This window comes from Colletes latitarsis, chromosome 11 (assembly GCF_051014445.1).
Source record: "Colletes latitarsis isolate SP2378_abdomen chromosome 11, iyColLati1, whole genome shotgun sequence".
NCBI classification, from domain to species: Eukaryota; Metazoa; Arthropoda; class Insecta; order Hymenoptera; family Colletidae; genus Colletes; species Colletes latitarsis.
Genome location: NC_135144.1, coordinates 22,170,197 through 22,182,960, shown reverse-complemented (window position 1 = coordinate 22,182,960; position 12,764 = coordinate 22,170,197). Strand labels below are relative to the sequence as shown.

Here is a 12,764-nt window from a genome sequence, read left to right as displayed (position 1 = left end):
CTTTTCTACATTCTACGAATCGAGAAAATCCTATTTTTGACATTCCCCAAATTTGAATGCACTATTATCCGCAGGTTTAGAAATGCTCGAGGTGTTATACCCATGTTGAAACTCGCATAACATTACGTATTTGAATTGAATATCGTTCGTTTACAGAATGATTCAGAATTAAAATGCATTGGACGAACTATTCCTGAATAGGAAGACTCTACAGAATTTATCGAAGAATGACTAATAATGGAAGTCGACAAACGGCTAGCATTTTAATTATATAGTTTTTGTGCTTTTACTATCGTAACTAATTACACCATTACTGTTTTGAAATTTAGCCCAAACGTACTGTTTTACATCGATTACAACGGGCACGATTTTCAATACGTGGAATTCTTATTTTGACCTTTCGAAGTTTCACTTATTCCGAAGGTACTGTTTTACATAAATTATTGCGGGTACAATTTTCAATATTACACCGTGGAACTGTTAGACCTTTTCAAGTATCGATCAGATTTCATTGTTTAAAATTCTTATTCTTTTTTTCTAACTTTTATGTAACTACTCTTTTCGATCTGAACTATATTATATTAAAAATGATAAATAACCTCCATCTTCTCGACTGATCATTATTAAAACTGACACATATCACAAATATAAATGATAGTAATTACATCATGTTATTCAACATTTATAAATATTAATATTTCATTCAATAATTCTAAATATATAGTATGGCTGCAGGAGAAATGAAAAGGTTACGGCAGACGTTCGCGAAAACACGACACTAATAGACCATAATTAGTAATACGTAATAATTATAGCTCCAGTGCGTATAATAAAAATATCCATTACGAAATTATAACGTTATACGCAAACAATAAGATTTTACAGTAAATACTGGGATTTAGTCGTTAATGCCCCCTCCCCCCACCCCTACAGTAATCTATGGCGTTTTAAGAGTTGTTTAAAATGCACAGTAAAAATTAGTATTACCTATTTAAATGTCAATAGGAGATACCTAAACGGTACGTAATTTCACACCGATCGGGAATTATACTTATGACTCAAGTTTTTATTGCACAAAGAGCTATTGAAACACGCGCAGAATGCCATTTTCTTCTCAACGATGCTCCTCCGTACATATATTTAGTGGCGAGCAGTATATAGGCCACAATGGTATACGGAGTGAATGATAAGGTAACTTACAAACTCTTACCTTAATACTATGGTGGAACGTGCTGGTTGAACTTCAGTTGCACCACGCCTCTGGTTGCACGTAAGAATCGCGGTAAAACGAACAGGGATGGGACGGCATGAATACAAGTGAAAGTGTACTATTGGATCTTTCATTATCTTACATTTTTCTGCAGATCATCTTGGTCAAGGACTAACACGAGGAGTGCAATTTAGGCAGTCTCTACACTTCCTTTGAAAGGTTCATTCACTCGTACGATTAACCGTGGCGTGACAAAGTACCTGCAGCCCGGTCGAACTGTATTTTGAACGTGCAATAGTCCATTTTCTGAAAAAAAGAATGAAATATCGTTATGTAGGGTACATAATTTTTAGTAAAATAATAATCGAAAGTCGTTCGTTTATAATTTAACATTATATTACAGAGAAACGAGTCAAAATTTAATTCAATTACTGTTCGAATTAAATGTATTTGCTCTTTCGTGTAATGTGCTTTACGTTCTCACAGTAATAATTTTGAAACGCGTAAATCATAGCTTCAACGACGCTTCCTGCTATTAAACGTTCTTAATATTCTTTCATAAGCATACAAGATAAAATGGCTACCGCTACCACCTTACGTTCGATTTGCATAATAGATAGCTGATGAAACGTGTAACGCTTCATTCACGACATTTATTCGATTGAATAGTTATATTCTTATCTGACTGTACTTTGATTACGTGTAATTGCATTTCGAAAGGACGTCGAGTAAATACTGATAAAATTAAATTGCTTATTTAATTTTATTTTGCCCTAAAATTACCAGAAAAAGTAAATTCGGGGATTCCACAGATGCAACCTTTCCTTGTAAGACTATTCGATTAAGAATTACTATAATCGAGTCTTATCGATAGTTTATATCTAAACATTGAAAAATCAGTTGTATAGCTTGAAAATTGCAATTTGAAACTCAACGCGAAAGACCAATAGAATTTTGAATACTCGAGGCAGACTACATCAACCCTATCTTTTAGGTTAAGAGAGGACACTATAGTTATAAAATCCCTGGTGAGGAACAGTTCATGATTCTACACAGATGTCAGTGAAAGTAGTTGCAATGTGGGGGTTTCGTCTCTATCTATTACACGTGGTTAAGTTTCGCCACGAATTGTGTTGCGTATCTAGTAGGCCCACTTCTACTTATTGCGTGATAGGGCGAAATAAATTCTTATAATACGTTTAACAACAATAACAAAGAGGTATATATTTTTACCACGACGCAATGCATCTTGTCCTTGGTTAATTACACTGTACTCTCCCGCGTCTTGACTCGATGAGTCTTTCCCAGCAAGTACCGCGAAAACGCAGGAAGGACGCGCTCGCGCCATGCTACGCTGCGCGCGCAGCGTTTGGCGAGTTTACACGAGCTGCATGCGTATGTCTCGCGAGCTGCAGTGTGAACGAGATTGCAAGTCCCGACTCCACAGCATTTTTGCACGTAATCTAAGGAAAACATAGCCTCAAATTTGATTTACTTCGTTCTCCATATAAGAGTGAAAGAAACAAGTTCGTTAAACGTTTAAAAAATGCCGGATTACTTAGGAACTGATATGCGTAAGATGAAAACCGACGATGAAAAGGAGGAGAAAGAAATAAAGTGTACGTTATATTGTGTATAAATTATTTGTTTTTTTTTAATAGTATATCGCTCATTTATCGTACTTTTAGCTCTGGATGAAGGGGATATCGCTTTGCTCAAAACTTATGTAGGTGAAATTTTCTACATTTTTCGACACAGAAATTACAAAATTTTGCTAATATTACGAAGAATAATATAAATACTTTACATAGGGCCAAGGACAATATACGAAAAGCATTAAAACCGTCGAGGAGGATATTCAAACAATAATCAAACGTGTCAACGAATTAACAGGAATTAAAGAATCTGACACTGGTTTAGCACCACCTGCTCTTTGGGATCTGACCGCAGACAAACAAATTTTACAAAATGAGCAACCATTGCAAGTTGCTCGGTGCACGAAAATAATCAATGCTGACTCTGATGATCCAAAATATATTATAAACGTGAAACAGTTTGCTAAATTCGTGGTTGATTTAGCAGATTCAGTTGCTCCGACTGATATCGAAGAAGGCATGCGCGTGGGAGTAGATCGTAACAAGTACCAAATTCATATTCCACTGCCACCTAAAATTGATCCAACTGTGACTATGATGCAAGTCGAAGAAAAGCCTGATGTGACCTACAGTGATGTTGGTGGTTGTAAAGAACAAATCGAGAAATTAAGAGAAGTTGTTGAAACTCCTCTGTTACATGTTAGTATTTTATCATATTTTTCCTATATTGTTATAGTCTCTTGCATATATGAAAAATAACCTGATTAATTCATTGCAGCCCGAAAAATTCATTAATCTGGGAATAGAACCACCTAAAGGAGTATTGTTGTTTGGCCCGCCAGGCACAGGAAAAACTTTGTGCGCCAGGGCCGTCGCTAATAGAACGGACGCGTGTTTCATACGTGTTATTGGTTCCGAATTGGTGCAGAAGTATGTCGGCGAGGTACGTATTAATACATACGTAACCGAACGTTTTGTGCGTTCAAAATGAATATTAAATTGAAAATAATAACAGGGTGCGCGTATGGTGAGAGAATTGTTCGAAATGGCGCGTAGTAAAAAAGCATGCTTGATATTCTTTGACGAAATTGACGCTATCGGAGGAGCTCGTTTCGACGACGGAGCTGGCGGCGACAACGAAGTACAACGTACTATGTTGGAACTGATCAACCAATTAGACGGGTAAGAATCATTTTTTCTAGATTATGATTTCGTATTACGTATTTTAAATAATTAAATAAAATTAATGTCCGTGATCCTTAATGTTACAGTTTCGATCCGAGAGGTAATATCAAAGTATTAATGGCAACAAATAGACCCGACACGTTAGATCCGGCGTTGATGCGACCAGGACGTCTAGACAGGAAAGTAGAATTTGGATTACCCGACTTGGAAGGTCGAACGCACATTTTTAAAATTCACGCGCGTTCTATGAGTGTCGAGAGGGACATAAGATTCGAACTTCTCGCGCGTTTGTGCCCTAACAGTACCGGAGCCGAAATTCGTTCCGTTTGCACCGAGGCGGGCATGTTCGCCATTCGCGCGCGTCGTAAAGTAGCGACGGAAAAAGACTTCCTAGAAGCCGTAAACAAAGTCATTAAATCTTACGCTAAATTCTCGGCAACGCCTAAATATATGACTTACAATTAAACACATCATTAAATATTCTATCTGTATGCATTGATATTGTAACGCTGTTTATCGAAAAAAACAATTAATTGTTTATTATAATTACGTAATAAATCGAAGTCTGCTTTATTTTTTAATATTGTATTTCCTTGTAAAAAGTATCTTACGCATTTGTACATCGTTGCTGGTTTAAGAAGTAGAATCTGCTTTCCCGATATCACGGAATTCGAGCTTCAGCGGCGCATCAGGTTTGTTGATTAACAAAGATAATATTCCAAGTTGACCGCCGTGCCAAGTAAATTTTAGCTGTCTGGAGATCTGTATGGAAAAATGGACAATATAAAATATATGTCTTGATGAGTATGTTTAACCTAACATAAACTAAGTAATTTTTAATGTAATTAGAAGTTGTATCAGGGGGCTAATTACAATGCCACTTTACTAATAATAGAGTTGGTATCTAATTATTTCGAACTTTAATCGTTAAACTTCAATTGATATTACGAAAAATAGGAACTTACCCGTAATAAGAGTACTTGCATATTTTGTTCTGCAAAGCGTCTGGCTATACAAGAACGGGGGCCATGTCCAAAGGGTAATAACACGTACGGATGTACTGATTTTGCTTTATTTTCCGAGTTTTCACGAAGCCACCTTTCTGGTATGAACGTGTCGGGATTACTAAAATATTCGGGGAGCCGACAAATAACTTGATTCTGCGTCACAACCACGGTCTAGAAGGTATAAGTGAAAATGTACGTTATAATAGACTTTTGGTACAATTAGGTTAATACAAATACATTGAATCTACTGAATAAATAATGTTTTTTTTTTTAAAACATACCCCTTTGGGTATTTTGTAACCGCTAATAACGACGTCAGTTTGCAAAATGCGACCTACTCCGACAGAAATTGGATTTAATCGCAAACTTTCTTTTATAACAGCTTTGGTGTACATAGCATTTCGTAAAATATCAGCTGTAACTGGTTGATCATGACGAGGTAATAATTGCATTGCTTCAGATCTCAATTTTTCCTGTATATCTTGATTACGTGCAAGATGATATAATGTAAAAGCTGTGCTGTAGGTAGTCTAAAATGTGTTGCAAATTTCGTTCAATTGTACTATTTGTACATATCGTGTTCGCGAAAAATACTTGTAACTATTGCGTATTGAGGAATGATATTTACAGTGTCTATGCCAGCAAGTAACATGTCACAAGCCATGCCCACAACGTCCTTGATATCCAGAGCAGGATTTTCTAAATAAGCATTTAGAAATGATTTATTTTGTCGAGCTTCTTTATCTTTTTTCAGGGATACCAGTTCTAATGCAATTCTAATACATCGATAAAACATAAAACATAACGTGTAGCAATTAAAAATATATTAAATTGCAGTGTATAGGAAAAATCTGCTTTAAAATAAATTTAAATAGTTTATTTATCACGAATTATATAAAGTATAGTTAATATTAAAATTCTCAGGTATACACGATTTTTCTACTACAAACATTATCGACTATTTTTCTACCTTGTTAGCGTAAATACTCGATTGTTATTAATAATATTTAAAGAATTATTTATTTAGATTTTGCTTACGTTTCCATATACATTTGAGCTTTACGTAGCTTTCGGTACAATGGCGTTTCAAAATACCGCCATAATTGAAATCCGTTATCCAGCTTTAAGATTGCACTGTTCGTTGCAAAAGCAGCCTTAATCAATTTTGAACTCCTAGAATTTTCGAATCTCTCTTTTTTTGAGAAGCTGTTAAGCCTTACGTCGAAAACAACCAGACACGTCACTGAAATAGCATATTTACAACGAACTCAAATAACAGATAGAAATAATTTCAAATTAGCTACTATTGTTTCATTTATTAAAATTACAGAAACTGTCTAAAATAACAATATACAATTACGTTCGAGGTATAAGCGCGATAAAATCGGTAGGAAATCCTCAAACTTTTCTTTGCTGCATAATTCAACAAATTCCTGCACAACATGATTCGTTTCTTCTAAATAATTCATCACATCTTGGGGTTTGCTAGTAACTTTTTGAAATTCTTTACGTAACCTCCACCATTCTGGTCCATTTCTAAATTTTACGAAAGCACGTTAGATCGTAACATTCACTTTAGATACAAAATTAAATTTATAATTTCGAAATACGTTGCATTGATTTTTTGTTAGAAATGATTTTTAGAAAAATTAATTCCAATAGCTTTAATTATTTTTATTACGTGGGTAATAGGCCTCCAGTGTTGTACACGTCTTTCCGATCTTTTCGATATTTTAAAAGAGCCAGGTGACTCCTTCTTTCTGGATGCAAACCAGATTCCGCTTTAAAAATCTCGGCTATATCTTCCGGCCGATAGATCCACACAATATTTACACCCGGTACTATTTCTTCGCGCACTATGGGCCCGAAACTTTTCAATTTTCTTACTCCACTTTCGTACAAATTTGTAAAACTATATTCCCCTGCATTACAATTTATAATAATGTAAACGTAATTGGATTACAATGACAATAAAGTTTTAGAAGTGAGGAGGTAGGGGGTCTGTATCCTTCGAGGGGCCCAGATTTCTATTTTTTCAAATAGAAATTTCTTTAAGCACGTTTTAAGTATTCCTAAAATACTACATCGTAAGAGAAAGTTTCCGAATCTATGTTTATATGGCCCAATTCCATCCTTAAGTAGAGAAGTACCAAAGTGGGACTTATTTCGAAGCCATTCTACATATATATATTCAAAACAAATTAATCAAACGGTACAAATAATAAAATTTCCCCAATGTGTGGTGTTAAAACTGTATCACAATTATTTTATGTAGTTTAAAATCTTGTATTAAAGAAGAAACGTTTTAATTAATAATAAACAACTTCGTGTAAATAATTATTCTTACCAGTTAATGGTAGATATTTGTAAAGCGTTCCGATAATAGGTAAAGATTTTGGTCCAGGCACATCCTCGAAAGGCCTTGGTTGAACACCGTTCGCTACGGTCTTGCGTGTCGCAAAGTTATCACAGACAAATTGGTGACGCAGTTTCTTTTTAGGCACAGACTGATTGCATCTGCTCAGCCGCGTGTACATTGCGCTTGCACGATCGTTCACACAACAAATTACGAGTACAAGTTACAAATCGTGGCGGAATATCTTCGAAAACGATCCAGAAACAACACATCTACGTCGCATGGGTTTTATAGACTATGTATCCGAATCTTTTAAAGCCTTGCGACGCGAAGTATGCGTCTGCCTCTTCTGATTTCATGGTCTCTTTCTTACTTTGGTCCTTCGTTCCCTGTTCACGTCACACGTAGAATTCCAATGAGCTGCATATCTTCGCATGAATTCGATGCGACGCGATAAAACGTATCATTGACGGATTTTGTTACTCGATAAAATTCTTATACAAAATCTGGAGCGTTAAATTTCTCGACGGATTAATAATAACAATTTTCTTTTGTATCGAATCGGTGAATCAAAGAACAGTACAAATCCAAAGTATCGTCAATGTTATTAATTTTATAGCGCCATCGCAATTCAAACAGTGTTATACTAGCCCACATTAATGATTGTATTTAGATTATTTTTACGAATTTTCAATAATTAAAATAAATCTATCGAGCCACTTTTTAATCTAGGAATTTGAAAAATATCATAGGAGTAAAGAAAAATATTATTTAATGAAAAGTGATTTGATAAGGACTATTTGGGGCAGCTGTTAAGAAGAAAACCACCAAGATCATTTAAAATGAAAAGTAATTATCAAATGGAAAATAATAGTTTCTATATTTTCCCATTATATCTTCACAAGAGTATCATATGGATCGACCAAGTTTTTCTTGGAGAAAGTGGAACCTAGTCAGTAATAAACAACAATCTATCTCTGTACATCTTTACAACACAATAATTATACCTATAATACATTAAAGGTACAGAATTTTAATATTTTACACACATCATCAGGAACCTATACCATCTTGAAAAAAGCATAGACAGTTGGGACTCATTCCTATAAGTTCTTGTTTTACAATGATTAAAATCTCCATCTTCTTACTATAATGGAGATTACGAATAATTTAGGGAATCGAATTTCTTATGCATTCCACTTTACTTGTAACCCTGATCGTAATAATCTTTCAGTATCTGAACTTGCATCTGAACATAAGGTGGTTGCGTCAGAGACCAGAAAACTAAACCCGCGAAGAACCGATCCGTCTCTTCCGACACTGGGTCTTTTCTTTGTTTCTCAGACTGTTCCTCGTCGTTGTAGACATTTTCTGGATCTAGTTCAGCAGCTTCGCAGGAGGACAGCCATTCCCGAACCCGTTCTTCGGGTACAGGCTCCCCTGAGATTGCTCTCATCGTCTCACTGATTTCTCTCACATCCAACGCGAGCTGAGATTGCACCTGCTCCTCTTCCTCCGTTCTTTGGTCCCCCATCAGATTCGTCCACGATCTGCGGATCTGATCCTGTTCCACGTCTAGCCAAGCTTTGTCGACGAAATCCATGCAGTCTTTCACGTCGTAGTCCGCGTAGAATTCCACAATACCGCGAGGAAGGTCTTTGATCCTCCTCAGCATGTTGTGTCTGAAAGACCTCTTCACCTTAGAAACGATCCCCTGACTCATCGGTTGCAGAGCTGCCGCCATCTTCTCCGGTATAAATATAACCTCTACGCTGTCGTCCTCCATTTGCAAATCTGGCGGCAGCGCGTGGGCCGTGGAATTGTCCACCAACAACAGCACCTTGTCGCGGTTACCGTTTTCGAATTGATGCTTGTTGACTGCTGGTTTGAAGTGGTTCTTCAGCCAGTCGACGAACACATCCGTGGTCATCCGAGCGTTCTTCTGATCCTTGAACACGAGCGGCAATCGAGCCCAGCAATGTTTCAGGGATCTCGGTTTCTCGAAGTCGTAAATAAAAAGCGGCGGTAGTTTGTGCGTGCCGGTTGCATTAGCGCAGAGTCCGACAGTGACACGATCGTTCTTTATTTTATTCTCGCAGACGTTAGGTTCGCTCGCGTGGAACACCGTACGCAGGGGAAGAACCTTCCAGAGCAGTCTCGTCTCCGCCATGTTGTACACGTTCTGGGGTTTTATGTCCTCCATCATCAGTCGCTGAAAGAAGTTTTGAGAGAATTGGCCCGACGTCATCGCGTCGGGCTCCGCGGTTGAGCAATGGTGGTGGTCGTACAAACGGATGTCGTAGCGATTTTTGAAGTTCCATACCCAACCGTTGGAGGCTCTGAACAAAGACGGCCCGCCAAACTCCTCGTGCAGCTCTTTCGCCTTCTTCTGGAGCAACGAGTTGCTGATTCGATCGCCCAAAGCGCGTCGTTGGAGGAACCAGGAGTACAAACGAGCCTCCAGTTCGTTCTGCAACGGTTTCCGGATCCGCCGTCTCTTGAAGCCTTGCTTCGCCATCGACTGCGTCAAATGGCGTATTCGAACTTCGTTCCTTTTTATTCGGTGAATGGTCGCGGTCTTCACGCCATACTCGTTGGCCAACGCGGTATCCGGGACCCCGGTTTTCAGTTTCTGTATGACGTCCAGACGTTGCTTCAGCGACAGCGTGACGCGTCTGCTTGCCCCGTTTGAGGACGACATCGAACGCTTCAACAACGCGCGGTTTCGGTTTCGAAGACTCGTAAGAACTGGTCTTCTGTCACAAACTACAAAACGTATGTCAGATGGACCCCATAGTCTTGCATCTGTATGTATTTTTAACAGAGTGTACAGAAAACTCCTCGTTAACAGTCCGGATCTTTACCTCGATATAAGTGTGTACTTTCATTGAGGGAAAACCAACCATTGACAAGTTTAGAATAGACATTGCATGCATAGTCTATCTTATACCTCGTCTGTGTTAAATTATAAATTATAAAAGTCGAGGGAAAAATCCGTCGTTATATCGAGGATTATTATATTAATCGATAATGTATTTTCCTCTATATTTTACAATTTTTCATTCGTCAATTAATTCTTAAATTCTCATTTCATAAAACAAAGCGTCTCCGAATGAATATATTCTTAATTGTCCATTAGGTGTGTTTAATTATTTCTTTGAAAATTTACTGTTACTTTCAATTTTATCTACTTTTTTAACCGCCACGTACAATCGTCATCGATCATTTTGGTTATTCCGAGGTCACGGAACACTAGTGCCGCCAACGGAGATATAATCGTTACTCGAATGTTACTTGTGCGCAAGGTAGACGCACAAATTATTCTCCAAGACGCAGCACAGCCTACAATCTTAGCTTATCGGGTCCCCGTATCAATGTTGTGTAAATTTTATTCGCGGATAACAATGTTATATTCATTGGTAAACTAACTTTCGTTTAGGTTTAATTCGTGAACTAGAATCCATCGTCGGATTTTTAAAACCGACGTTCAAGTTCGTTATTCGTGAATAAAGCTTGCCCGACTCTTTTCCATTTACTCACTTGGCAAAAACGCACGCGTCGACTCCGCAATCTGGATTCTGGAACGTGTAACAGTAGTCGGCGAATAATCTTCTGCGCATCCACCTTGCGCACACGCAGCGACGATCGTTTTTCTGTTGGCGGCGCTAGAGTCTCGCGACCTTGCGACATCAATGGTTGCCGACGTAAAGCAATTTAGATGGCACCGATAATTTTCAGGAGATCAACCTTGAACTTTCCGTGCATTTAATCTGAGATCGATGTTTCAATAGCTTATACGGAACGTATACTATTCGTGAAATATTGAAGGAACACCATTTTTATCGAAAATTCGAAGATATAAACATTCAGACACATTTTAAGATATTCAACACATATAACACTTCACTTTCAAACACTTGATAAAATAAAATACGTGATTATTACGCGCACAATTTAACGTTGTCCAGATATGAATATTATTTGGACTTATTTTCATTAAAAAATTTCACCAACCCATTCATAATACTCTCATGAAGATATATTAGTAATTAATTTTCATTTCTATTTAATACCAATTTTCTCTCAGTGGCCAAGGGGTTATTGTTTATACAGTCGCGTTGTACAAGCATAAACTGCGGTGGAAATGATACTGAAACCCTTATCGAGGTTAAAATCCGAACTTTTAACGAGGAGTTTGTGTACAGCGTATTTCGTAATGCATTCTAGTCTCAGAATTATTGTCCATACTATGCACATGCGCTATAGTCGTTACCAATCAGTGTGTACATTCAACTGTATTCAACCAATCAGAAGCTGAAACCCACCGACCATGTGCTATTGCATGGACAAGACTTTTAGACCATATTCGCTTCTGTTAATTCATTTACGAACATCTTAACTTTGTAACTTAAAAAGTATGCAATTTCTGTTTGGACAATATTCTACACAAGTGTTAACACTTACACAATGGATGTAATTTATAAACAGACGTCACGACGTTCAACTCATTTTGATTCACACTATTCACTACAAAAGGATTCTTTCTTCCCGATAAACAAACACAGACATTATAAGAAACAAACACATAACCTACTCTCCGTTCTCGATGGCTAAACAGAGAGAATGAGCGGGTACACGAAACCACAAACGAGGTACATGAGTAGACCTTTCACCTTATGGACTTTCGTGGCCCAATCTGACTACCATACCGACCTGAAAATTCGGAGGTGCGTCCTCTTCTCATGGATGGCGGTCAGTTGAGAAACTAATCGCTGAGTTAGTATGTAGGCAGACAGCTGTAGTGTGTGCGTAAATACATGTGAGTTGACTATGGAAGGGATTAAAATTTATTTCTGAATCTGTTGCTAACGTTGCAAGTGATATGAAAATGGTAATGAGGTTTCGAGATCCCATAAAAATGGGCCGAAAAAATACATTGGATGAAAGGTCTACCCGTATACCTCGTCTATGATCATACGAACTGAATTATCGACTGCGTAAAATACCAACATGATTGGAGCGACCTCATCATCTGAGAATGGTGATTCTGGGAACTATATTTTTAATATCGATTGTTCTTTTTGGACACTAATTTCTCTAGTAATTTTTCAATGAGAACTCTGAAATCGGCTTTTTAATCTTTCGTTGCGCATGTTCATGTAGCGACATACTATACTATAGACCTGAGACACACTATACTACATACTCTGCTCGATTGTGACTCGTTGTCACAACGGACCAATGATAGTTCGATCACGTGATGATCTGTTTACATACACTCTATCTCTACGTCGAACGAATAGTTCGAAAACATTTCTGAACAGCACGTTGATTTTCGAAATTGGCGAATTGCATTCAAAGAGAACGAACGCCGACCGTGGATAATAAATTTCGCGAAACGACGCCCGATT

General features: G+C 37.5%; 2 protein-coding genes across 4 annotated transcripts; one reads left to right on the top strand and one right to left on the bottom strand.

Moving 5' to 3' along the window:
- The first annotated feature begins 2,628 nt into the window (after positions 1-2,628).
- Rpt1 (26S proteasome regulatory subunit Rpt1) lies at positions 2,629-4,563 on the top strand. The gene is made up of 6 exons (XM_076776483.1): positions 2,629-2,829; positions 2,899-2,936; positions 3,022-3,504; positions 3,584-3,748; positions 3,821-3,987; positions 4,077-4,563. Exons 1-6 carry the CDS (start codon positions 2,757-2,759, stop codon positions 4,453-4,455), a joined length of 1,305 nt encoding a protein of 434 aa, XP_076632598.1. The 5' UTR covers positions 2,629-2,756; the 3' UTR covers positions 4,456-4,563.
- Positions 4,564-4,616: 53 nt separating this feature from the next.
- Positions 4,617-11,982, bottom strand: Dib (Cytochrome P450 302a1, mitochondrial). Of its 3 annotated transcripts, none has more exons than XM_076776482.1 (9): positions 11,948-11,982; positions 7,345-7,742; positions 6,679-6,919; positions 6,358-6,533; positions 6,036-6,240; positions 5,626-5,773; positions 5,279-5,527; positions 4,956-5,168; positions 4,617-4,752 (listed from the first exon to the last, which is right to left on the bottom strand). In XM_076776482.1, exons 2-9 carry the CDS (start codon positions 7,532-7,534, stop codon positions 4,624-4,626), a joined length of 1,551 nt encoding a protein of 516 aa, XP_076632597.1. In that variant the 5' UTR covers positions 7,535-7,742; positions 11,948-11,982; the 3' UTR covers positions 4,617-4,623. The 3 variants fall into 3 exon arrangements, with proteins under 3 accessions (XP_076632597.1, XP_076632596.1, XP_076632594.1); XM_076776481.1 differs by lacking the exon at positions 11,948-11,982 and adding an exon at positions 11,818-11,919; XM_076776479.1 differs by lacking the exon at positions 11,948-11,982 and adding an exon at positions 11,818-11,894 and having other exon boundaries at positions 7,345-8,081.
- Positions 11,983-12,764: the final 782 nt, after the last annotated feature.

What these genes read in the sequence shown, in the direction of transcription:
- Rpt1 (XM_076776483.1), top strand. Translation starts at nt 2,757, where the DNA reads ATGCCGGATTACTTAGGAACTGATATGCGTAAGATGAAAACCGACGAT. An exon ending in TCGCTTTGCTCAAAACTTAT is followed by an intron (nt 2,937 to 3,021) that starts GTAGGTGAAATT and finishes TACTTTACATAG; the next exon opens with GGCCAAGGACAATATACGAA. An exon ending in TTGAAACTCCTCTGTTACAT is followed by an intron (nt 3,505 to 3,583) that starts GTTAGTATTTTA and finishes AATTCATTGCAG; the next exon opens with CCCGAAAAATTCATTAATCT.
- Dib (XM_076776482.1), bottom strand. Translation starts at nt 7,534, where the DNA reads ATGTACACGCGGCTGAGCAGATGCAATCAGTCTGTGCCTAAAAAGAAA. An exon ending in GCTCAAATGTATATGGAAAC is followed by an intron (nt 5,774 to 6,035) that starts GTAAGCAAAATC and finishes TCGATGTATTAG; the next exon opens with AATTGCATTAGAACTGGTAT. An exon ending in TGCAAGTACTCTTATTACGG is followed by an intron (nt 4,753 to 4,955) that starts GTAAGTTCCTAT and finishes TTTTCCATACAG; the next exon opens with ATCTCCAGACAGCTAAAATT.